This window comes from Bos grunniens, chromosome 18 (assembly GCF_055505025.1).
Source record: "Bos grunniens cultivar Pamir isolate PY7600 chromosome 18, Bosgru_T2T1.0, whole genome shotgun sequence".
Lineage (NCBI taxonomy): Eukaryota > Metazoa > Chordata > Mammalia > Artiodactyla > Bovidae > Bos > Bos grunniens.
In genome coordinates this window covers 8,362,738-8,389,057 of record NC_141182.1, presented here as the reverse complement: position 1 = coordinate 8,389,057, position 26,320 = coordinate 8,362,738, and the positions used below count along the sequence as shown (strand labels likewise).

General features: G+C 57.2%; 1 protein-coding gene across 4 annotated transcripts in view; it reads right to left on the bottom strand.

Annotated features, from left to right (window-relative positions):
- The window catches only part of CMIP (c-Maf inducing protein), a 212,427-nt gene that overhangs the window by 11,523 nt on the left and 174,584 nt on the right, over positions 1-26,320 (bottom strand). For all 4 annotated transcript variants that reach the window (XM_086350047.1, XM_086350046.1, XM_086350048.1 and 1 more), the window contains 7 exons: positions 26,132-26,212; positions 21,842-21,945; positions 20,265-20,369; positions 14,426-14,779; positions 6,726-6,791; positions 2,150-2,176; positions 1,808-1,856 (listed from right to left, as the gene is read on the bottom strand). In XM_086350047.1, the coding sequence (XP_086206173.1) occupies positions 1,808-1,856; positions 2,150-2,176; positions 6,726-6,791; positions 14,426-14,779; positions 20,265-20,369; positions 21,842-21,945; positions 26,132-26,212 (786 nt within the window). The remainder of the gene's footprint in view (positions 1-1,807; positions 1,857-2,149; positions 2,177-6,725; positions 6,792-14,425; positions 14,780-20,264; positions 20,370-21,841; positions 21,946-26,131; positions 26,213-26,320) is intronic.

Here is a 26,320-nt window from a genome sequence, read left to right as displayed (position 1 = left end):
TCTCCGCAGCTGTCAGCTCCCCTCCCAGAGTGCCGTGTGTCCGCCTGTGGGTGCGTGCGTGTGTGCAAACACGTGTGCGTATGTGGGAGGAACCCCACATCCACCCTGGCCCCACTGTAACTGCAGAAGGAGACAGAAACAAAGGCCTGTGCTGCTCCTCCTCCCCGTCCTCAGCAGAGAGCGAGGCGAGAGCCCCATCACTTCCTTCAGGAGTGAAGGCCAACCTGCTGCCAAGAGCCACTTGCTCACAGACAGTCCACTGATCACAACCCCCGCACAAGTAAACAGCACGCAGGGGCGGCCAGGCTTTGATTCCCCTCCGAACGTCAACTGAGCTACTTCAAAGAAACGAGAGATCCAGAGTACGGAACTCTGTGCAGCAGATCCAGCAAATGATTTATAAGCAAACAGCCACTGGCTCCATCTGAGATGGAGAAGGTGGGAGGAGAGGGGAGAGAGGGCGAGCGCAAGGAAGGTGGAGGGGCATGGGGGAGAGAGGCGGGTGAGGAGGGGAGAGGGGAGGCGAGGCGGGGCGGGGGCCTGCTGCGGGCCATGTCCTTGCGGGGCAACCCCGCCTGGGAGATGCCGCTCCCGGCACTTGGGCTGCGGCTCCGCCCTGGGAAGCAGTTGGCACCACTTTCATTCATCAACATCAAAGTCTGTTTGAAATAAAGCCTCCCTTTCCGGGAGGACTCAGACTCTGCCTCCAGCAGGGAATGGCTCAGGTTTAAGGGCGGCGGAGGCCTTCCCTGGGACCCGGACTCTCAGAAGCTCAGTCTACTGCTTCTGCCTGAGGACCGCTTTTGGAGTCAGGGTGGGATCATGGTGCTTTAAAATTAGATCCTTTCGGATCCTTCCAGAACAAGGCTTTACAGCGTGGCCTTGGCCCCACAGAGAATAACCCCCTCCTCCTCTGCCTTCCTTGTCCTCCGGCTCTGCTGGGGGTGCCTGGGTCCCCCTCTGTACCTGCCCGGGAGCCAGCCCCCTCATGTCCCAGACTCCATGTGCGGAGAAGAGGCCTGAGCTCCCCAGGGCGGTCCCCTGCAGCCCCTCTCCCCCTCGCCCAGTGTGCGTGCTGCAGGGCTGGGCCCTACGCAGGCTCCGGAGCCTGACTCCCGGGGTATGGTTCCCGTCCCGGCCAGGGCACCCGTCTTGTGACCCTGGGCAGGTACCTCCAGTTTCCTCAACTCCAAAAAGAAGGTGATTCTGGTGCAAAATAGGAGTGATAAAAGCACCTACTCATAGGGCTGCCATGAGGATTAAACGAGAACGTGTGTGCGCGATGCAGGGTGAGCCCCTCATGAAGGCTGGTTGTTGCCCTTACGCTTGTGTGATGGGAGTACGGCTGGGGTGGGCGCCCAGCCCGCTCTGAGTCCCCATTCACACACAGGGGCCCTGGGCTGCAAGGCTTCGCTCCCCTTGGGGCGGCCCTCGGCCACCGCGCCCGGGAAGCATCCCAGCGCAGTGTCATCCCTGGCCCGCTGATCATCAGAACGGCAGAGAGGATGTGCCATGATCTCAGATGCAGTTAGAAGCCCTGGTGCCGGCCTGGCTCTAAAGCGAGGCCTATGCTCCAAGGAGAAACTGCCTTAGGAAATACCTCTGGTGAGCCCGCGTTTACAGTAGAATGCTGGCATCACGGGCCGGGCTCAGACACGCGGGGCGGGGGCTGTGTCTGAGCAAAGGCAGGGGAGGGGGCCTGTGTGAACTGTCGTGATGCCCGAGGGGGTCAGGGAGGTGCCAGCAGAGCCATGGGCGCCCTGCTGCAGCTGGGACAGCATGCCCGCCAGGGACGGGGCAGCCTCACCTCTTGTCGAGGGTCTTCAGCGAACCTCTGAATCACGTACTTCAGTTCCCTGAAAGAGACGGGGTGGGGACACAGTCGCATCCGGGGTCCTGGCTGGGGGTGGACCAGGATGGGGAGGCTGAGGATGGGGTGGGGTGCCAGCTCAGCTGGCAGGATCAGAAGATGCCCGGGTGGGCCTGGAGGGACACGTGTCTCGGGAGAACTTCCGGGGGGCGCCATCCTCGCCTCCCTGGATGCACGTGCAGAGGACTGGCCAGAAGGATGGCTGGTCGCTGGGGGATGCCTGCAGGACAGGGCATGTGCGTACTGGAAGAGGGTAACGGGTGTTGCCCGAATACTCACTTGGTGAACTTCTCGTGCGCGAGAGCTCTGGAATAGAAACAAGGGGAAGAGCGCAGTGAGCGAGGTGCTCGCGACGACAGCACGGTGGCCCGCAGGCCTGCCTCTGGGGATGGCAGGCCTGGTTCCAGGAACGAACAGGAAGTTGAGCAGGCAACACGGACATCGTGTCCCGACTCGACAGGACATGGTCAGAACGGGAACAGGCTGAGCCCCGGGCCCCTCCCCGCTGAACAGAAGCGGCGTTCAGCGGCGTGCACATGAGCGTGTCTGCACGTGGGCACCAGGGACCCAGGTGTGTGTGTTAATCACTCCACCGCTGAGGCACAGCCGCGCTAATTGCCGGCTGCATCAGAGCGGCGGTCGGGGACCGCCCCTGGGGCAGAGTTGCATCATGGATTGTTGTCAGGTGCGTCCCCCGGGCCGTGGGGCCAGGGCTGCCGCCAGTGACGCCACTGCCCTCGGGAGTCGGATTTCTCCGGTCTCACGTCCTGGGGGCTGTGGGGACCAGCCAGGCCGGCAAATGGGGCAATTACCGAGGGTAATGTCCCCTTGGAGGGCCGCATTTCATAAACATGGCCTCTTTAATAGGCTCCGCAGAGGGCTCGGGGTGGCCTCCCGGGGCCCGCTGCTTCGCATCTATCAAAACAGAGGCCTGCAGGCATGTTAGGCCCTGGTTACCTCGTCCAAGGTAAGGAGCAATGGCTGCACTTGGCTGGAGCAGCCATGAAGAGATACCCCATGCCCAAGGTAAGAGAAACCCAAGTAAGACGGTAGGTGTTGCAAGAGGGCATCAGAGGACAAACACACTGAAACCATACTCACAGAAAATTACTCAATCTAATCACACTAGGACCACAGCCTTGTCTAACTCAATGAAACTAAGCCATGCCCGTGGGGCAACCCAAGACGGGTGGGTCATGGTGGAGAGATTTGACAGAATGTGGTCCACTGGAGAAGGGAATGGCAAACCACTTCAGTATTCTTGCCTTGAGAACCCCATGAACAGTATGAAAAGGCAAAATGATAGGATACTGAAAGAGGAACTCCCCAGGTCAGTAGGTGCCCAGTATGCTACTGGAGATCAGTCGAGAAATAACTCCAGAAAGAATGAAGGGATGGAGCCAAAGCAAAAACAATACCGAGCTGTGGATGTGACTGCTGATAGAAGCAAGGTCCGATGCTGTAAAGAGCAATACTGCATAGGAACCTGGAATGTCAGGTCCATGAATCAAGGCAAATTGGAAGTGGTTAAACAAGAGATGGCAAGAGTGAATGTCGACATTCTAGGAATCAGCGAACTAAAATGGACTGGAATGGGTGAATTTAACTCAGATGACCATTATATCTACTACTGCAGGCAGGAATCCCTCAGAAGAAATGGAGTGGCCATCATGGTCAACAAAAGAGTCCGAAATGTAGTACTTGGATGCAATCTCAAAAACGACAGAATGATCTCTGTTCGTTTCCAAGGCAAACCATTCAATATCACGGTAATCCAAGTCTATGCCCCAACCAGTAATGCTGAAGAAGCTGAAGTTGAATGGCTCTATGAAGACCTACAAGACCTTTTAGAACTAACACCCAAGAAAGATGTTCTTTCATTATAAGGGACTGGAATGCAAAAGTAGGAAGTCAAGAAACACCTGGAGTAACAGGCAAATTTGGCCTTGGAGTACGGAATGAAGCAGGGCAAAGACTGATAGAGTTTTGCCAAGAAAATGCACTGGTCATAACACCCTCTTCAAACAACACAAGAGAAGACTCTATACATGGACATCACCAGATGGTCAACACCGAAATCAGATTGATTATATTCTTTGCAGCCGAAGATGGAGAAACTCTATACAGTCGGCAAAAACAAGACCAGGAGCTGACTGTGGCTCAGACCATGAACTCCTTATTGCCAAATTCAGACTTAAATTGAAGAAAGTAGGGAAAACCACTAGACCATTCAGGTATGACCTAAATCAAATCCCTTATGATTATACAGTGGAAGTGAGAAATAGATTTAAGGGCCTAGATCTGATAGATAGAGTGCCTGATGAACTATGGAATGAGGTTCGTGACATTGTACAGGAGACAGGGATCAAGACCATTCCCATAGAAAAGAAATGCAAAAAAGCAAAATGGCTGTCTGGGGAGGCCTTACAAGTAGCTGTGAAAAGAAGAGAAGCAAAAAGCAAAGGAGAAAAGGAAAGATATATCCATTTGAATGCAGAGTTCCAAAGAATAGCAAGAAGAGATAAGAAAGCCTTCTTCAGCGATCAATGCAAAGAAATAGAGGAAAACAACAGAATGGGAAAGACTAGGGATCTCTTCAAGAAAATCAGAGATACCAAAGGAACATTTCATGCAAAGATGAGCTCGATAAAGGACAGAAATGGTATGGACCTAACAGAAGCAGAAGATATTAGGAAGAGATGGCAAGAATACACAGAAGAACTGTACAAAAAAGATCTTTACGACCCAGATAATCACGATGGTGTGATCACTGACCTAGAGCGAGACATCCTGGAATGTGAAGTCAAGTGGGCCTTAGAAAGCATCACTACGAACAAAGCTAGTGGAGGTGATGGAATTCCAGTTGAGCTATTCCAAATCCTGAAAGATGATGCTGTGAAAGTGCTGCACTCAATATGCCAGCAAATTTGGAAAACTCAGCAGTGGCCACAGGACTGGAAAAGGTCAGTTTTCATTCCAATACCAAAGAAAGGCAATGCCAAAGAATGCTCAAAGTACCACACAATTGCACTCATCTCACACACTAGTAAAGTAATGCTCAAAATTCTCCAAGCCAGGCTTCAGCAATATGTGAACCGTGAACTTCCTGATGTTCAAGCTGGTTTTAGAAAAGGCAGAGGAACCAGAGATCAAATTGCCAACATCCGCTGGATCATGGAAAAAGCAAGAGAGTTCCAGAGAAACATCTATTTCTGCTTTATTGACTATGCTAAAGCCTTTGACTGTGTGGATCACAATAAACTGTGGAAAATTCTGAAAGAGATGGGAATACCAGACCACCTGATCTGCCTCTTGAGAAATTTGTATGCAGGTCAGGAAGCAACAGTTAGAACTGGACATGGAACAACAGACTGGTTCCAAATAGGAAAAGGAGTTCGTCAAGGCTGTATATTGTCACCCTGTTTATTTAACTTACATGCAGAGTAGTACATCATGAGAAACGCTGGACTGGAAGAAACACAAGCTGGAATCAAGATTGCCGGGAGAAATATCAATAACCTCAGATATGCAGATGACACCACCCTTATTGCAGAAAGCGAACGGAACTAAAAAGCCTCTTGATGAAGGTGAAAGTGGAGAGTGAAAAAGTTGGCTTAAAGCTCAACATTCAGAAAACAAAGATCATGGCATCTGGTCCCACCACTTCATGGGAAATAGATGGGGAAACAGTGGAAACAGTGTCAGACTTTATTTTTCTGGGCTCCAAACTCACTGCAGATGGTGACTGCAGCCATGAAATTAAAAGACGCTTACTCCTTGGAAGGAAAGTTATAACCAACCTAGATAGCATATTCAAAAGCAGAGACATTACTTTGCCAACAAAGGTTCGTCTAGTCAAGGCTATGGTTTTTCCTGTGGTCATGTATGGATGTGAGACTTGGACTGTGAAGAAGGCTGAGTGCCGAAGAATTGATGCTTTAGAACTGTGGTGTTGGAGAAGACTCTTGAGAGTCCCTTGGAGTGCAAGGAGATCCAACCAGCCCATTCTGAAGGAGATCAGCCCTGGGATTTCTTTGGAAGGAATGATGCTAAAGCTGAAACTCCAGTACTTTGGCCACCTCATGCGAAGAGTTGACGCATTGGAAAAGACTCTGATGCTGGGAGGGATTGGGGGCAGGAGGAGAAGGGGACGACAGAGGATGAGATGGCTGGATGGCATCACTGACTCGATGGACGTGAGTCTGAGTGAACTCTGGGAGTTGGTGATGGACAGGGAGGCCTGGCGTGATGTGATTCATGGGGTCGCAAAGAGTTGGACGCGACTGATCTGATCTGATGGAGACAGAGCCTTCCCCTCGGGCCATTATCCATCAGACAGCTTTCTCTCTCTTCCCCAAGATAAAATTCAGTATTGGGATGAGGACCATCCACAGAGACTGAAGGGTCCATTTCTGGCCCAGCTCACTGTGGAGCGAGATCACAGTCACGGGGATAACAAGGGAGTGTTCAGCATCTGGCTGTACCCCAGACGGAGCGGTCCCACTCGTGTTATCTTCACTCTGGTCCTCAGAGACAGGAGGGGCAGGCGCCCAGCTCCATCTGATGCTCCGTAAGCATCGCTAACTTGACTGCCTGAAGGCCAGTGCAGAGAGCTTTGTATTCGTGGCCCAGTGAAGCCATCCAACCATGCAATGAGGTGTATCCCCATCCTTCGGGGTGGGGGTGTGAACATTCCCGGGTCCCCGGCCGAGGACCAACGCTGCCACCTCCCTCTGTCATCTGTGGTGTCCCCAGGTGCGTCCCACGACCTGACCAGTCCCCCACTAAGGCCAGGGTGGACGGTGAAGGTTGTTCTCTTAGGCCAAAGGTTTCCAGGGACATGTGGGGGACTTACTCTTTGGGGAATGGAATGGGTTGAAGCAGGCTGGCCAGAGACGGTCTCCAGTCATCATAGTCCGACCTGGAAAGAGAAGGGGTGACAGTCAGGTCTGGTCTGGACCTGGGGAGGTTAACGGTGTGTCATCACTGAGGGTCAGAGATGGGGCGAGAGTCAGGCAGGGACCACAATGGTCTGATTCTTCTCGGTCACCTTGGCTCCCAGGGACCCTGAGGGACAAGCACGTGCCATCTGCAATGTGGTGGCGGGGCCTGTCGAGCCTGTCCAGAGACTTGGCCGCGGCCACCGAAGGGGCCAGCCCCCCAGCTCCCGGACTCTACCTCCCGGCTGCTGCACCCAGCTCTCAGACCACCATTGCGCTGTGGGCTGGAACGTGCCCCTGCAGATTCACACGTTGAAGGCCTAACCCCGAGGCCCCAGACAGTAGCTTTACACAGGTGGGGCCTTCAAAGATGAGAGCAAGGTAAACTGGGGTCACTAAGGCGGGCCCCGATTCAACCCGACCAGTGTCCCCATAAGCAGAGCTCGGGACACAGATACACAAAGAGGGGTGACCGCCTCCCAGCCGAGCAGAGAGGCCTCAGGCAAAACCAACAGTAGCCACACCTTGATGCCAGAGTGCCAGCTCCCTCAGAAATGAGAGAAAATGCACTTTCGTTGTTTCTTAGCCCCCAGATCTCTGTGGGAGCCTGGCCTAGGCAGAGGGTGGCCCCAGACCCCAGACATAACTCTTGGTCCTATGGCCCCACGACTCGGTTGTGTATAGAGTTCGATGGTTTTTTGTTTTGGGGTGGTTTTTGCTGCACCCCGCAGCTTGTGGGATCTTACTTCCCCAACCAGGGGTTGAACCTGGGCCTGTGGCAGGGGTAGCACGGATCCTACCCCTGGGAATTCCCAGAATTCAGTTTCTCAACCTTCTTTCCCAGAGCTGGGCCTTCCTGTTCCCCGCCCCAAGGGGCTTTCTCAACACTTTCCCTAAGTGTGCTCCCAGCATACAGTATCTGTTTATATGCCGCGTGTCTGCCTGTACTTTATCCCCAAAAAAGGAGGAAGATCTTTTCACCCAGCACAGTGTAGATAACCCCTGTGTCGGAAGTGCTCCCAGCCCTCCTTCCTCCACACAAAGGGCGGTATCGGGGTCCAGCGCACACACTGCAGTGTGCTGAGGAAAAACACAAGCCCCGGACGCACGGGAACGGATTCCCAGACAGGCCTGTGAGCCTGAGGTAAGTCCTTGGGGTGGGCCCAGCTGAGGTTTACTGAGCCCTTTCCCAGGCCGTGCGCTGGGCACAGCCTGGCTCTCTGAGTCCTCAGGACAGGCTCCTGAGGACGGGAGGATCACACCTGCCCTCCAGGTGAGGAAGTGAGGCCTGGAATGCCTCCCCACCCAGCCGAGCTCAGGCAGCCGGGAGGCTGGGAGCAAGGATACCCAGCCAGGCCCTCAGACTCCAGTGGCAAGACTGGGTGTCCACTGCCCGGGGTGGGGGGTGCTGGGCTGAGGGAGCCCCTGTCAGGACGTGGAAACCCCTCTGACCTCAGACCTGCCGTCGCCGATTTCGGTAGCTGCCTCGTCTCCCTCTGAACCCATCCCCCCGCCCCAACATGTCACTGACTCACTCATGGTTTCTAGACAAATTTAAGAATAATCGGTGCAAATGCTGTAGACAGCGCCCGTCACAAGCCAGAGGCTATTCCAGGCACATGTGTGGATCAGACCTGCGTTCCTCCAGGGTACCCGGTGAGCTCATCATTCTACAGCCAAGAAGACTGAGTCTCGGTGAGCACAGGCCCAAGGTCACATGGACACTGTGACTCGGGAGCCTGGCTCCTGAGTCCGTGGTCCGGCCCACTGTTTCCATCTGCAGAGGCAGGCCCATTCCTGTTCTCAAAAAGGGGCACATACTAGTTTTTCTTGTGCTTTAAGAAAGATGATAAAAAACGCTCAGTGTGGAAAGGCTGCTAATACAGAAAATTCTAAGCAATGTTTAAATCCTCCATAATCAGAGTGGACACGGACTTGGGCAAGCTCCAAGAGATAGTGAGCGACAGGGAGGCTGGGCGTGCTGCAGTCCATGGGGTCGCAGAGTCGGACACGAAGGGGCAGCTGAGCAACAACCACAAACCAGAGTAGACGTCAGAGGCCCAGGCCAGGGTCGGGCCGGGACTGTGGGTGCCTGCCGGGCCCCTGGGCGGGATCTGCCTGGCCCGGGGCTCGCTCCTGAACGGAAGGGGACGTCATACCACTGCTCGGTGAACAGCATGCGTCACCTGGTGCCAAGTGGGCAGCTGGGCTGGGGTCTGGGTGGAAGCGGGCGGGACCAGGAGGAGAACCGGGGGCGAAGGACGAGGGGGAGGGCCTGTCCTTCCTGGCCGCGGCCCTGCCCAGCTCCAAGTCTGTGGCCGGCTCCTGGACCTGCTCCAAACGCCCAGTGTGACCAGTCTGGAGGCTCCAGTGGCAGTGTCAGGCCACGGCCGGGTGCGTGAGCCGGGGGGCTGGCCAGGCCCATGGGATGGGGGTGGGACTCCCGTGGTCAGCAGGGCGCCTGTCGCGAGCACCCTGAGAGCAGGGCCGGCCTCCAGGCTGGCAGGCCAGGCCGGCCTGTTGGGGGCAGGGAGAGCTGCCAGTCAGGCTGGGAGGACTGAGCCCAGCCTGGGAAGCACAGGACAGCCAGGCCTCCCCAGGCTCAGGGAGGGAGTGAGGGTGGACCAGGGGCCCTTAAACATCCTCAAGGCTTCTGGTGCGCCCTGGGGGCCAAACAGCATGCACGGACTCCCCTAACCCCTGCTTACAGAGGCGAGACAGGCCCAGAGAGGCCAGGACGCCTGCTGAAGGTCACGGAGCTGACGAGGGAGAAGCTGTACTTGAATGAGGCTCTCTGAGCAGCAGACCCAGGCCTCCGGCCCTGTGCTGCTCCACGAGGGGTTCAGCGCCGACGTGACCGAGGACTTCCTTTCGCGGGCGCGGGAAGATGGCGGGTGGGTAACACCGGGGTCAAGCTGGGCTGGGGAGGCGGGGGACGCAGGAAGTGAGGGCGGGGTAGCTCTGAAGGTGTGGACAACCGCCCTGACCCGGCAGGAGACGGTGCACTTTGGCAGATCTGCGGCCCAGCTCGACCGGTGCCATGAAACTGGGGCTCTGCGCCGCCCCGGACGAGGTGCCTGGGGAGACGCCCCAGCCAGAGACGCTGGGGCTACACGAGCCTCTCAGAAGCACAAGGGTCTGGGTCAGGCAGGCCTGGTCCTGATGGTGGCCTGCACGCAGCGTGCAACCCGAACCCTGGTCTCTTGCAGCCACACCCTGCAGGGTGGCTCCCTGGGGTGGGGGTGGGGTCCTCAAAGGGGCTCCGGGGTTGGGGGCGGTGAACTAGGGCAGAGCGAGGCCTAGGGGACTGGCGGGAGGTCCACGGCCTTCCTAGAGGACTGTGAGCAGGGCACCTGGGGTGAGGCAGACCAAGGTGCCAGGAGGGTGTGTCGGGAGGCTTGCCCTGCCCTGCTCCTGCCATCACACGCACAACCATCTGCTCTCTGAACAGGCCAACCAGCTGGCCCAGGGATTAAAATCTACAGTGAGAAATGAGTGGCCGTTATCTCTGCGGCCGGCGACCTGGGCAAAGCCCCATTCTCGGCCCCATCACCCCACTGGGGACCTTCCCGGGCTGCGGGCGGATCAGGGTTCTCGGGTGCACCAGGGAGCGTGTGGACTCTACTGAGCGGCCACGAGCCCCAGGAGTTTGGACCTGCAAGGTTCCAAACAGACGGGTCCGCCTACTGGAACACGTGCACTGCGCACACACGTACAGATGTGAGTTTCTGCTGCTCTGCCAGCAACATCTACAACCCTCGCCAGAGGCCCACGTGCAGAGACGCTGACTGTGGGGCCCGGGTTCCTGTCCTTGCCACAAGCCCGCAGATGCCAGGTGCTGTGGTGAACACGAGGCATGCAGGAATTCACTGAATGCTCAAGGCAGCCCTGGGGGCGGGAACACACTGACCAGGAGGACCATCCTCAGTTCACAACTGGAAAACCAAGGCCCGGAGAGGCAGACTCAGAGTCCTAACGCAGCTCATCAGTTAGATGTGGACTGATGTGCAATCAAGGAGGTGGTCCTTCCACCCCTGCCCCCCAGGGAACCCAGCTCGCGATCCGGAGTCCCACTGGGAGGACAGCGGCTGGTGGAGGGTGAGCTGGTAGTGGTCGCGTCTGGGGCCTGGGGACCCCCATGAGGACAGAGGATGCTGGCTGGGCTCTAGTCCACCGCGCCCCAGAGCCTCATCAGACTCTGTGGCTTCATCCTGGCCCCTCGCCTATAACAGCCCCTCTCTCCATCTCTCAGCCTGCCGGAGGCTATTTCAGCCATTCTTATGTCTCCAGTCTCCCCGCTTCCTTGCACCAAACCCTTGATGTTTCCCCTCTGCAGAGCTGTGCCATCCGACACGTCTGGCTGAGCAAGTTCTTCACCGAGCAGGGCTGTCCTGGGCCATGTCCCCAGCACCTGCCTTCTACATTCTGGTCACCAGTATGTTTCTTGGTCACTAGAACAACCCCAAGTCCATCTGCATTTTCCCTACGGGCCCCAGAAGGGTGAGGCATCTTCCAGCTGACCCCCAGCCCACTGAGGCCTCTTTCAAAATCCAGGTGTTTGCAAAAGTAACAAGCAGGCAGACAGGTTCGAGCTGATGAGAAAATGGCCAACGTGCCCGTCCAGCCCTCGTGACGGCAGCTTTTCTCTTCCTGGACAGAAGGGCATCCCTCGGCCTGCCACGGCACTTGTGCCTAGAGATTCCCACGCTCCACCCCACCGGGCGATGCCGCTGCTTTCAGCACTTGGCACTACTGGGACGCAGAGGCTTCGAGCAGAGGGGCCCTGGCATTTAGCACAGAACCCAGCCCCTCTGGGCGTGCAGTCAGTGTTTGATGAAAGAATGCATAGAGAGATGGATACACAAATGTGTGACTGCACACACGTGCCCAGCAGGCTAAGAGCTGGACTCCAGATGACTAGAGGCTAAAGCTGGTCTGTCTGACTCCCAAGTGCATGTTCCTCCCATCGTCCCACCCAGCCTGGCCCTCACACCATGATTTCAGTGTCAGCCCTGACCTGTGCTGGGCTCTTCCTTTGCAAGAGTCTCCGGGGAGCTGATTGTGGCCTATGTTCCTTTCTGAAGGTGTCAGACTCTAACGGTTTGCAGGCATTCCGGTGGGCAGACCACTAACCAGGACCCTCGCCCACTCTCTCAGGATAGAGAGGTGCCTGCTCCTTGTGGATGCGGTCTGCCAGGCTGGGCCCTGGCTCTGGGCAGGGCTTCTCTGGACCCCACAATGTGCTGAAAAGACCCCTCAATTTCACACGAGAGCCTCTGTTCTTTCATTGTCTACACATGACTCTCATCTAGCGAGCCGTCCTATTGATCACAGCAGTCCACTCTTACCAAGTCCTAAATTCTTCTCTCTGAGGAAAACACCCACTTTACAGATGAGAAAACCGAGGCCCCAAGAACACAGCAGACTAAGTCCTATGGCAGCACTTCCTCAATTCTCAGATGTACGTTTCTTGCAAACTGAGTCTGCACTGAATCCCATAATTTTTTTTCCCCTCCCTAAGTGCTGTTATTAAATAGATGATGTGTCTCAGTCCCAACAGTACCTTAAAATAGAGGAAAATACAGTTGTTCTTATTGAAAGTACAGTAACCCCCATCTGCCCAGTACTTGTGCCTGGGGGGTACTTATTCTGTGCTGTACCCAGGCCTTCTCTGCTTGGAGGCAGCTATGACTCAGAGAGGGTGTGTAACCAGCCCCCGGTCCCAAGTTGACATGGACATCCCCAGCCCCTGAACCCAAAAGCCTGACTCTGAATGTGTGCTTCTTCCAGCGGATCATACTTCGGAGGTTTTGCGGATTTGACAGATGTGAGGCCCTCTGGTGGGCCAGGGACTCAAGCAGGCGGCAGAGTTAGCAGAGGAGAGCGGCCAGGAGAAGTAATCAGGCCCAAACTGTGCTCTGAGCACCCCCATGGGGAAAAGGGCCTCAGGAAGTGTGCACCCTGCTTCGTGGAGACCCCCGAACTTGGCGGGAGGGGCTGCTCCAAGCAGCGGTCAGGAACACTGCCCGGTGGGCCCCCCAACCCCCACCCACGACCTGGCAGCTGGGCGGTATGGGCAGGCAGGAGGTCTGGAAGCAGATTAGGAAGAACAGAGTCTTCATTCATGCATGTGTTTACGAAGAAGGGAAAAAAAAATGAGTGTCAACTGTGTGATGAAACTCAAACCCTTAGTGCTTAATGAGAAATATGAGTCAGGGCCCAGGCCACCACAAGGCCCAGGAGCTCCAGGTGTCTGCAGAGAACAGTTGGACTCAGGGGTCCGGGGAGGAGACCAGGGCCCAGCCAGAGGAGGAGACGGGACCGCGCTGGTCTGTCCCTCGGAGGGCTGGCTGCCACCCCGGGAGGAGGTGGGCAGTTCTTCAGCCTCAAACTGAGATGCGTTCTGGGGGGTGCTCTCTGGGCGGAATCTGGGATTTGCTTTGGGTGGGGGCATTGCTAAATGCACGTGCACTCTGGGCTGGCCTTGGCTGCCAGAACTATGAGCCAGGCTGGGCTGAGCCCTGGGAGACCACTGCCTCCTCTTCGGGGCCAAAGCAAGGGCTGAGGAAGAGTCTGAGGGGGCTGCATTCAGTCGCCTCCAAATATGAGAAGCCTTTGCTTAACGTGTGCATATGTGCATGCATGTGTGCGCACAGGCGTGTATCTGTGTGCACAGGTGTGTGTGTGTGTGCCTGTGCGTGCATGCACGTGCTAACCCTCACAGACACCACAGGCTCCTCAGAGTCCCACAGCCGAGGCTCAGGAAGGGGCATGCGCGGGCCCGGAGCACCCAGCTCAGAAGCACCACCCAGAGCAGAACACGTCTCCTGGCTCCCGCCCAGGGCTCCTCCCACCAGCCAGGCACGCAGACCCTCATCTGCATGGCACACTCCTCCCTGCCCACCGGATGAGGCTACAGGACACAACACCACATACACACCATGCACACAGAGCATGCATAGATCACGCAACACACTCACGTGCCGGCTCATGGGCACCTCTGCACACATACACAGAGAAACACACACGTACTCCAGCTCTTGTGCACAAGTGTTCACACCCACACGTGAGCACTCAAGAGCTACGCATGCACAGAAGCAGCACAAGCACCCAGACACAACCACACTTGTGTACATGCACTTGAAACACACATACGGGCTTCTTAGAGGCATCCACATCCATCCCGCACCCAGCTCGTGTACGCACAGTCACACACATGGAGGTAACCACTCACACGCTGCCTTCATACATCCAAAGGCACTCACACGCACACGAGGACAATCACAACTCAGAATGAGCCCACACCTTACACAACACGCCGAGGTGTCCACACACAGACACACTCGGGTACCGCGTACTGCAGCACAGCCTGGGCAGGCGTGTGCACTCACAGATTCTCAGACTCATGGACACACGTGTGGACATCCTGCTTGTGCCATGCCTGACTCATGCACACAGAGCCTGGCCTGCACTCCCAACACTCCCAAAACCTGTGCCCTCATGCCCTGCGTCTGCATCCTGTGCACCCACACTCATGAGTGTGCACACTCAACTCACACCCCCAGCTGTGAGCCCCTCCCCCCACCCAAGGCGCCTGGCCGGCGGGGTCACTCACAGCAGCTTGAGGATCTCCACGTAGCAGCCGAGCGTGCGGTCGGCCTGCGGGCCCAGCTCGATGCTCATGGTGCTGCAGGCGGGGCTGACCATGAGGCAGTCGATGAGGTTGGGCTCGTTGTCGTCGCCCGCGCTGGCCGTCAGCGCCGGCTTGGCAGTGCTGGCGGGCTCCACCTCCACGTGGATCTCGCTGGAGGCCACGACCACTGACTTGAGCCGCGCCTCGGAGAGCGTGGCTTCCTGAGACACCAGGTCCGGGCTTGGGTGCAGAAGGCGCAGAGGTAAGGTGGGCTTCCGGTCGCAGGGCTGCTGGCAGCCGTTCCGGATCTCCTTCAGGCTGGGGGAGTTGTCACGGCTGCGGGAGAGGCGGGGAGGGCCGTGAGTGCAGCCCTGATGGGGGTCCCGGACGTCACGGGCAGGGCTGCACCTGCTTAGTGCCCCCCGCGGCCCCGGATCGGGTGGGGGGCCGGCTCCCACCCACCAGCGAGCACACAGGCCTGCTCAAGGCCTGCAGACAAGGAGAGGCGGAGGTTCAGAGGTGGCATCTGAACTGGGCCGCCTGTCATTAAGGCACATGCTGGTGTCCCCACACGCAGCAGGTGATTGACACACGATTGTGAATGAGTGAATGCTGACCTCTCTACTGACCTGTAAGGCTCAGTACTGACTCAGCGTCCACCTCCACCAAGACGCCTTCTGGACATACCTTGGAGACCTCCTAGCGATCTGGCTTCCAGTTGCTTCCTGTGGTCTAACTGTCCCCTCCGGCTGAGGCCACAAGGTTAAGGTCCTCGGGACAAGCCCCAAGCCCCGCCTCTGCCACCCTATCCCTGCCGGCTGAGAAAGCTCAGCGTCTGCTCTCCACCGCAGAACCCCCTTCCAAGGGACCCCAAACTCAGATTCCGGTCCCCTGTGGTCCGCAGGTCACTCCTATCTGCAGCACCCACCACTCTTGGCTAACTCCCCAGAATAGTCTCTCCACCACCTAGAGGAATGACGCGGGTGCAGAGGGTTAATAGGTGCTGGCTGGGCAAAGGGCGCTGTGGCATCACTGAGGTCACACGTGAGTGGGAAATGCTGGGCCTCTTTACGGCAGGACTTGTCAGAGCGTCGTGGAGGTAAAATGCCCCCTCCCTGGGTGCTTCCAAATACTGCGAGGTGGCACTTCAGAATGAAGGGAGCTCCAGCAGTGGGCGTCCTTTGTTGGTGCCCCTGGGCTGGCACGGTGCCGAGCGCTTTCACACAGACATTCTCAGGTATCTCTGAAGAGGAGGAATTTCTCTCTCCACATTACAGATGAGAAAAGATGCTACCAGAGGTCAAATGACTACCTAGATGGCACAGCTTCTTAGTGGGGAGGCGGGACTGGGATGTGAAACCAGGCTGCTGCCTCCACTTCTAAGACGCAGGATGAGCCTATGCAGGTCCACCTCCTCCAAGAAGTCTTCCCTGATTTCCTCCACCCGCCATTCTCACCCTTCCTGCCCCTGTACCAGAGCTCTCCATCCCTGGCTGGACACCAGTGTCCCCTGGGGCACTTCTAAACATCCCCAGGTCCCATTAGGTTGGACTCTCTGGGGTGGAGTCCGGACACCAGTAAGGTTTGGGGCTCCCTGTGTGTGCTGTCAAGGTTGAGGCTGCTGCTCTCAGGGACTCAGAGCACAAGGATGTGACCACAAACAGCTGCTTGTCCCAACCCTCCCTATGGGCCACACGCACGTGGCTATGTGTCCAAAGAGACGTGCACGCTCCTTGTGCAAGTGGGCGGGGCGTACAACTCACACCCACCGCATTCAGAGGACCCAAATGGTCTAGCACATGCCATGAGCCAGGTCTGAGCAGAGCCCACCAAGGATGTTTGATAAATACACTCTAAGCTTTGCTGCGGAAAAAAACAAAACCCTTGAGCTGAAGTCCAAGAATTCTATGGCTCATGGAACACTGTGTGTGGTCCGTGGGGGAGGCGCGCTAGCTGACTCCAGGGGCTCGGAGCTGACTTGCTACCCAAAGCCTCAGCTCCATCCCTTTCGCCTCTGCTGGGATTTAGGAGTGGATTTTCAAGGCTGTTTGGCTCAGACTGGGTGATTTTCCAGCGAGCTACGCTAACCTGGGTCAGCTTGTCTGTTCTTTTGTGTATGAGGACATTGTGTACCCACAGAGAGCGCCGCGGATGGCCCCGGAGGACGGCGTGGGGCTCTATCTTCCAGGGACTGACCAGCAGGGTGGGGGAACCTGAGCCCAGGAAAGGTCTCGCAGCCCGTGGCGTGACTTCCTGGAAGGGCTCACGGTGGCTCTCAGAACCCAAGCTACTTTGGGCCTCGAAGCGGGGCTGTCTTGAGTAGGGAGTTGGAGCCGCCCGTGTGGGCTGGGGAGGGCACCAGGGCCCGCTTCACCCTCCCCAGGCCTCCACCCTGGGCACCGAGTTGCAACCACTGCCTAATGGTATGCCCAAGGTTACGCTTGGCCTCTGCAGCAGTGGCGAGAGGGGATTCCAGAAACGGACATTAAGTCCTTTCTCTACTTAAAACCCACAGGTGACTACAATGCCCTTAGAAGAAAACCTCTAAGGCAGGCACAGCCCTGCCACTCAAAGAGTGGTCCCCAAGCAGCGGCCCCGGCGGTCCTGGGGGTCTGTCAGGTAAGCAGGCCTGGCAGGAGGACCCCAGGAGCAGCTCGGAGTGGGAGGTGGGAGACGCTCAGCAGTGCAGGTCCCTCTGTGGCCCGGCCTTCCTTTCCAACTTTGTCTTCCGCCTCTGTCCCTCTCTCTGCTCGGGTCACAGCCAGTTTCCCTCACTACCTTCCCTGCAGGGACCTTTCGCCTGAAGCAGCTCACCCGTGGAGCTTGCGAAGAATGCAGATTCCCGGGCCGGGCCCAGAGACGCGGCATCCAGGAGTCTGCATTTGAAATAATCTGTCCAGGGGACTGTGAAGCAGGCGCTTAAGGACCACCAGTAGAGGACACGTGACCACTGGCCGGCCCACCTGCTCCGCCAGGCCTGGGCGCCTGCCGGTCCCCTGCCTGGGTCCTCCTGTCCTGCCTCCAGCCCCGCTGACAGCCAGGACGTGTCAGTTTAAGCATCAGCGCTCCGCAGAACCCCTTCCTCTCTTTCCCCTAGAGCAGGGGTTCTCAGCTCTGGCCACACACGCCATTTGCCTAAGATGTTAAAAAAAAACAAAACACCAAACAGAACCTGATGCCAGGAGCATTCCAACTCAATCAGAGTTGCAGTGGGTGGGGCCCAGGCACCCTTTTTTCCTTTTCCTTTTAAAGATATAGCCAGTGGGACAGGAGAAAACAGGAGCCCTGAGGAGTAGTGCCTGCCGATTTTCCTGGAGTAAATACTCCCACGGTGACCGATTCAACGGCCAACGTGCCATCCCTGACTGTGGGATTCGAGCATGCCAGGGCTCCAGCACACCCCTGGGGTGACGTCAGTCCAGGTGAGCCCACGGATCTCAGGCGCAGTGCTCTGTGACTGTCACAAGTTCCGTGGTGTAACAGACAGCCATCAGACCAGGGTTCCTCCATGCGGACATGCCTGATATTTGCTCCCAGATGGTTCAGGTAACTCCTGGGAGGACGAGGGGGCTGCCCCATGCATGGCAGTGAGTTCAGCAGCATCCCTGACCTCCAGCCCCTCTTCCAGCAGCACCCTCCTTCTGCAACTCAGGATGTCTCCAGATGCTGCCAGATACGCCTTGGGGGTCAAAGCTGCCCCCCAGCTGAGAACCACTGACCATGGTCAAGACGTGAAACTTTCCTGAGGCCCAGAAGCTCCTCTCACGCCTAACTCCCCACCTGCCAGCAGCCACTATTCTGGCCTCTATCACCCTGGATTTGTTTTCCTGTTCTTGCACTTTAAGGAACAAGATTTAAACTCTATAGCTTCTTCTGTTCCACACTGTGTTTGGGAGATTAGTCCCCGGCTTGCCGGGTGCACTGGTTCGCTCCTGCTCGCTGCCCTGCGGTATTCCTCCGTGTGAACAGACCACAGCTTATCCGTGTGTCTGCCCTAGGACACTGGGCTCGAGGCAGATCTCAGTTTGGGGCTGTGACTAACAACACTGCTGTAAACCTCATACCTGTCTCCCGATGGATGAAGCCCAGCGATGAGAAGCTGCATCCCAGGGTTTACTTTATGCTTAGCTTCATGCAGGCTTCAGTTCGTAGCGCCCTCTCGGGTGACTGAAGTGCACCCAGGGTTGTAGACCACGTGAGTGATGCCTCTGGTTCCTTTCATCACAGCCCTGACCTCGCCGCTCGCTTTCTCACTCCCTGCCCCCTCCGTCCACCGTTTCACCAGCCACTCGGGGGGCGGCTGCTTCACTCTTGTGCCGTCAGCACCTGGCACCCCATGGACCCTCACTAAACAAGTATTGGAGGGCAGGGGATCTCCTTGTGGGAAGAGTGGTTAAGACTCCACGCACCCAATGCAGGGGGCCTGGGTCGATCTCCAGTCAGAGAACTAAGACCCTGCGTGCTGTGTGGCACAGCCAATAAGACCTGCCCCCACCCCCCACCCCCCCAAAAAAGAGAAAGGATGAAGGTGGTCACTGCTGTCTTCAGGTCCCTCTGTGTACAACAGTGTGCCTGGTTTGTAATTCTGGTTCTTTCTCCTGGGGGGCATCTGGGAGAGAGATTCCATTCTGCATCCCGAGTCAGGGAATCCCTGCTCCAGGGCACCCAGGCAGAGCCATGGAGACTCAGAGGGAAAGCTCTGGGAGGTGCCGTTTCCTGCTCCTGCCCCGAGACCTGAGCCCCAGCTTGGGTGTCTGTGGAGTGAGCCAGGGAGGGAGAGGCTGCGGGAGCAAAAGGAGCCTGAGAGTGTGTGACACCCCTGATGTGCCTCCTACTTCCTGGGGTGGGCTGCGTTTGACACGCATGCGCATCAGCTCCAGAGGCACAGGCTTCGAGGCCAGGGCACGTGACCATCTGTGTACACAGGGAAGCCGAGGACGGCTGTACAGGCTGTGGACTACTCTCAACCTCCTCCTCCTCTTTTTTTTTTTAAAAAAAAAAACATAAGCTGCTGTAGAGTGTGAAACAGGCACTCAGGAATGACCGGCAGGACATCTTCATGTTGCCCAATTCACTCAGGCTTTCGATGCTCCAATGCCTCTTCTTTAAGGACTGAAATATATTCCTGTGGTGGCCCCGGCTCTAGTGGTGCCTGGACACGATTTGGCCCTCCTGGAGTTGTGCAGTGCACCGCCTGAACAACTGGACAAGGCTGCTGCGGCAGATGCCATCTGCGCCCTGCATGTCACATCTTCCCTCGTGACCCCAGAGATCGCCATACGAAGTTCATGTGACTAACGGCACCTATGTCACTCTGCATCCTAGGAGCCAACCTCGACCCGGGAAGAATGGGAGCTGGCAACTACCCACCCTGGCGTCATCATCCCTCAGGGGGAGGGCTCTGAGAACGTCGCACGGTCTCCCGGGAGGCCCCCGAGGGTGTGCTCAGGGGCCTCCCGGGCTCCCTCCCACGGCTGTCAGGGGGTTAGCTTACTCACAAGCCGACGCACCCAAGCCCTGGGGGACCCAGGACAGTGGCTCTGTCACGCCCTCTTCCCGTCACACGGGCCCGAGGCTGAGCAATCTTCAGAATAGACACGTGTCCCTAAAGCCGAGCCAACACGACAGCTTCGGTGTCGGCTTCTCCCGTCACAGCCTGGGTCTGGGCCCTGGCACCAGGGAGCGTGGGGGTTTGGCAGACGCACTGGGGGCAGCTCCAGTGGAAGCCACTCCACCCTCCCGGCTGGCCAGGTGTATACAGACCTCCGTCCCTGGACAGAGCGTGTCCCACCCAAGCCCTCCCGAGGCCGAGGGCACTGACCTGTTGATGAACTCTTCATAGCAGGAGTAGATGGCAGCCAGGCACACGGCCACCAGGTTGGGCAGGACCCGGGGATGGGGGCAGTGCCCCGTGGGGCCATGCATGCTGGAAAAGAGGAGAGGGCCGGTGAGTGAGCGGCTGTGGGGGCGCCGCCCAGGGCAGGGAGGTGGGGGGTGGGACAGGGTGGCCCCAGTCCTCTGCAGGGAGGTGGCAACCCTGGGATCTGGGTCCTGGGCTCCGCTGTGCACAGGCATGAGGGCCAAGTTCCGGGCCGGGGATCCCTGGGTTCAGGGAGCCTGGGTTCCAGCCCAGCGGCGCACCCTGGCACACTTTGTAAACTCTCCACTCTTTCCTCGGCTCTGGAATGGGGACATTGGCCCCCTCCTCATTTCAGGACCCAATTCTCTAACTCAGGGGATGACGTCGCCTACAGGAGCCAGGCGGCCTGGGACCAACACGTTTATGCCCAGTGGTTCTGTAAATGAGGACTCACAGCACCTCATTTTCCTGTCCATGTGGGCTGCTTTGAAAGAAAAAGTTATTATCGGCATCCTGGCCTGGCACGGGGTCTGGCACACGATCCTCTGCAAATGCCAGCCACTGTTACTTACCACAGCTATCTCGTGTTTGCTTCCTCATCTGTAAAATGGGTCTCGTACCCCCATTCCCAGTGCTGTTTGGGGCCTGGGGACAGTACCCAAAACGTTGCTGGAAAAACGTCATGGCTGCTGGGGCTAAGAGGCCTAACCTGAACCAGTTTCATAAACCACGACTGGGTGCTGTAAGGGGGCCCTGGAGTCCCCAGGGCTCTGGCAGAAGGACAGTCCTCTGGGTCTGGAAATGCTTTGTGAGTTTCAGGTACTGAGGAGCTTTTGGAACCGGCTTGAACAGGCTATTGTAATTTTCTTAAACAAAATGAGAAGAGTTGTGACGATGATCACTAATGTTCCTGCCACACTTAGGCCCCATTCTTGGTGTTTACATGTGTGAGTTCATCGAGTCCTCACGGTAACCGGATCAAGTGGGTACCATAGTCCTTATCTTACAGACGAGGACACTGAGGCACAGAGAAAAGTTTAAAAAATTCAGAGCGAAAAAACCCCCCTTCCCCCACCACCCCAAAACCGGAAGTGACTCAGAGGATCTGACTTCCTCGAGGCCAAGTTTGGGAGGTGGCTGTTCAGTTCCCCATCGAGGACTCTCCGGGGCTACCAGGAGAAGGTTCCTCACACCCCCAGCACCCACAGGAATACTCTTATCATTTACAACTGCTGCCATTTCCCGAGTTCCTAGTGACCATCAGGCACTGTGCTAGGGGCCTCCTCAGATATTATCTGATTACTTGCACAAACAATCCTGGGAGATAACAGAGGAAAGAGGATCAGAGAAGTACAGCAACTGACTTGATGTCACACAGCAAGTGAGTGCCTCAGATGGTACATGGTCAAGAGGACCCAAGAGGCCCTTGTAGAAGATGAGGTGCCTGGGGCCTCTTAACGCCAGCAGCGCCTCTCCTGGGTGCTAGGGAAAGCTGGCCCGCCGGCCAGGAGAGGAGGGGCCCCAGACGAGAGACCCACCTCTGAATGAACTTCTTCACCACCTCCATCCCCGCGTTGAGCTCGTTCAAGGCAAGGATGTACTCCTGAGTAAACAGCCTCAGTCGCGGGCACTTCCCAAAGTCCTGCAGGGAGCGCAGAGGACAGGGGTTGGGAGGAGACCAGAAGGGGTGTGGGGTCCCACTCTGCCCCGGGTGTGTGAGCAACGAGGTGCTGCCAGCGACTCCCTCCTTCTAGAAGCACATACGTCTTCCACATGAAGGAACAGGCCTGCTCACTCCTGAGCTCACACCCTTCCATGGCTGCCTGCGGAGCTGGAAGATGACCTGGCACAGGAGGGTCCCTGGCCCTGGTCAGCCACCCTGCGATGGGGCAGGGGTCAGCACGCCACCCAGACGTGCTGGGAACACAGCCCAGCTGGGCCGCGTGGGGGCCTGCTGATGCCCAGCCGGCCTCCAGCCATGACCACAAACGCCTTTTCTGCAGCCCCCAAGGGATTCTGGGCCCCCTGCTTCCTGTGTGTGGGCATGCGTGCCTGAAAGCTGTGGCCTGGAAGGCAGGTGTGTGCCCTGGACAGGGAATGTGTGTAGGGAGGTGGCTGGTAAGTCCGGGGTCAGCCCAGCAGGGGTGGGGCAGGAAGGAGGAATCATGTGTCCAGAGTGAAGAGCAGGGATGGAGAGTGTGGGCCGGGCCAAGGACTGAGCCCCTTTCCACGTCATGTTAGGGACCCGGAGTCGCTGGGCTTCTGAACCCACGAGCTGGGGTGCCAACAGTCAGGAGGGCTGGTCAGGGTACGGAATGAGGTTGACCAGCACGACCTCAGCGGGGAGCCTGGAGGTCTCCAGCCTCCTCGGCTTCTCCTCCAGCCCCCACTCGGGGGAACCCACTTAACAAAAAGCAACCTGGGCCAGGACTCTAATCTAAACAGAGCCCCTGGGGACTTCCCCTGCGGATCTCATGGATCCCACAGGCCCTGGGCAAAGAGCTCGGAGTAGGATGCGGCCCGCCGCCTCCTCTGGCCAGCTCACAGGGTGGGTTTCCAGACCTGCCTGGTGCTCTGCACCTGCAGGGAAGGGCTGAATTAGGCTCCCCAAGGGGTAGGGGCTCATCTCCTCCCACCCTGCCTGCTAGAGTTACGCCTCTGCATGAGGAGGGCAGCAAAAGCCATGGAGAAAGCTCAGAAGGAATCTAAACACGTGCGTGTGTGTGTGTGCACATACGTACCTACGTGCACACATGCGCACTGGGCTTGAAGACGGGGCCCCTGCCTGAAGCCTGACTGTGCTTTCACACCGAGGTGGACGCCCGCAGTCCCCGGGAGAAGGCGGCAGGAACGCCCCTCCCTGGGCCCACTGTTGCTCCCTGTGCAACAAGGGCTCCAAGAAATCACCTCCAGGACCCTTCCACCCATGAGGTTTTATGATTCTATGAAAACTGCTTCCATTAAGCCATGCTAAAGATAACTGCCATTATCATCTCTATTAGATTTCTGCAGAGCCAAGGTCATTTTTAACATTATAGATTGGCCTGGTGGCCTTTGAACATGTGGGTGAGGGACATCTCGCCTCTTTGGCAAAGTTGAACACGCTCCCCTTGGAAAGCAGGAGGTCTGATCAGCCAGCGGCCCACTAGGACCATGGCGACATCTTCCTGCCACCTTGGCTACAAGAACATGCCAGTGAGTGGCATGTGGGCACAGGAACTAGGATTATTCTTAGGGACGCAGTGAACACATTGTTTAGAATCTCCAGGGGAACGTACTTAATGACTGCTTCCATATCCAATTTTTATTGCGGCCCAGGGAGCAACACTCTGAGATTCTTAACCTAGGTTAGGACTGCTCATCCACGAGATGGAACACGTGATATACCGACAAGAGCTGCACTCGCAGTATAGGAACTGCAGAGTAGGAACACTCACAGGTCCATGGCTGGCGGCCAGCTAGGCACTCACTGGCCAGTGAGTGATCAGGCGCTCCATGCCAGCTCCCAAACAGCGTCCCGGCCAATCACTGAGCTTTAGGGGGTGTTATGTGGGTGACACCGAAGGCTCGTGGTGCTTCCCACACGGGGCGTGAGCCACAGTCACATTTGCCTCTCCTGCAGGAGGGCCTCACTCCCGACCCGGTCCTGCCTACAGCTCTCCTCACACAGTTCGGTGTGTAATCAGTGGACTTCAAGAGCAAGCGGACTGTGAAGCTTTATAGCATCCCTGGACGCCGGGACCACAGGGGGGAAGTTCTATAAACATGAAGAGAGGGTTCTCGCCTGAGGGATCCCGGGCTCTGCCAGACCACAACAGATGCTATAAATTCTGAGTCTGCCCTGTAGCTGTTCTGATTTTTATCCAGAAAATTACATGGTCAACACTCTGGGCCCATAAAACTAACCAGACATAAGGGAGACGCTGTACAGTCAAGCCTTGGGAGGCTGCCTGAATTTTGACGTTTTCCCCTTTGAAGTCAGACGTCCTAAGAGAACCCTTATTAAGTGCTTCTGTACCTGAGGAGGGTGGACCCAGGCCAGGGACGCCCTGGGTGGGTGGTTCCGTCCCTGACAAGTGCGATGAGATGAGGTCTCTTCCCAAAGGAACTCCAGTACCTTTGCTCTGGGCTCCGAGAGAACGTGACCCTCACCTCACACCACATCCACAGTGACTTTAAAGTTAACAGTCAGGGACCCTTTTCTCCCAGCTGGCCAAAGCCAGAGAGTGCCCTTGAAATGATTAAAGCCCAAATCAGGCAGAACACCTCTCAACCCCCACCCCTCAGAGAACTTTCTTTCTTAGTCCTGGAGACAAAACTGGATGGAGGGGACCCACCCCCTGTGCTCAGAAAACAAGAAACACATGTTCATCTCAAACCATGGAGGAGAGCTCTGAAACAAGTGATAGTTCAACGGCGGTGTGCGATAGATCAATCAGAGAGAATTCGCACAGCACCAGCAGGGTTCCCCGCTCGTGGGTGCCTGGAGGAAGATTCTGCAGCTACTCTGGGCTCCGCGGGACGAGCGCTGTGATCGACTAAGGATGTCTGCCCTGGGAGTGGGATGCTGGGCGTGGCGCACGTGTCCTGCGTTTCCACCCCTTACTGGGGAAGGGGATGGGCTGCATCTTCCTCTTTGGGGGCCCGGGGTCAAGGCAGGAAAGCTCCCTCACAGATCAAACTGTGAGCAGGTCACCCTTCTTCAGAGCTGTTTTCACACCTGCCCACAGGGTCCCAGAGTGACCCACGGGACTCTCTGGGTCTCCTCGTCTGCAGGAGGCCACAGGCCATCAGGAGAGCCATGTGAGACAATACATTGGAGTGTCACTTGGCTCCGAGAGGTGCTCCGTGCGTAGCTGAGAGCAGGTGTTCCTGTTCCGGTTCCCAGCTGTGGTCCTGGGGCCTGTCGGCCAAGTCTGCTCAGCCCCAGCTTCCCCGCATGCAATGCAGAGAAAACAACCACATCCAGGGCTGTTCACACTGGCCCGAGGCGAGACTGCAGAAGGGCTGGCGGGTTACGGGCGCCTGGACCACTGAGTGTGCAATGAAATGCTGCCTCTGTGCTTTTAAAATGAACTACAGGGCAGACTTGACGCGGATTTCCCCACGGTTCCCCCAGGCCCTTTTCCTGTCCTGGGATCCCCTCCTGAACACCTGTGACACTGAGTTGTCAGGTCCCTTGGGGCCTCGAGGCTGTTCCCTCCTCTCAGACTCTCTTTATGTTTGAGCACCTGGCCGTTCAGAGGACCATCGTGTGGAACGTTCCTCAGCTGGGACTGGTCTGAGGCTTTTCTCACCATCAGACGGAGGCGGAGGGTTGGAGAGAGAAGACCCCCGCGGGCCGGGGCCCTCCTGCTCACATCACAAAGGGTGCCTGCCACACCATGACTTCTTACTGTTGGCCCCAACCTTGCCCAGCAGGCTGAGGTCACGACCGTCAGGTTCCTGCACCGCTCGGCCCTGCTCCCCACTTCCACGGATATTGCCCCCGCAGCCCCCTCCTACGGAGTGAGGGGTTCACCCCCCCTCCTCGAAGGCCCAGTTTCCCAGGTATTATCTGTGATGCTATACACACGAGACCTATCTCTTCTCCCCCGACCACGTTATTTTTGTCATTCTTACTGTGCAAAGATTCTTCCTGTTGCCTTTTACCTGCAAAGCATAGAGCCAAGCAGGGCAGGCTGCACGAAGACCCCAACTTGCAATCCCAAGTCCAGTCCCCTGGTCCTTGGCCGCCAGCCCCATCTCCCAGTTCTTTGGGAAAAGTGACAGACTGGAAGCTCGTGGCCCTCGGGGGGCTCTGCAGGGGGGGGCCCTGGGCAACTCACCATGTTATGCTTCAGGATCCTCTGGACCACAGGGGTGAACACCTCGATGACCACCATGGACCGGGGCCGCTCTCTGCAGTGCTGGGGAGACAGCAGCACATGGTCAGGGACGGGCCTGGTGGGGTCCGGTGGGGCCCCAGCGAGCCCTGACCGCGGTGTGCGGGGGAGGTGGGGACCAGCTCTGCTGCC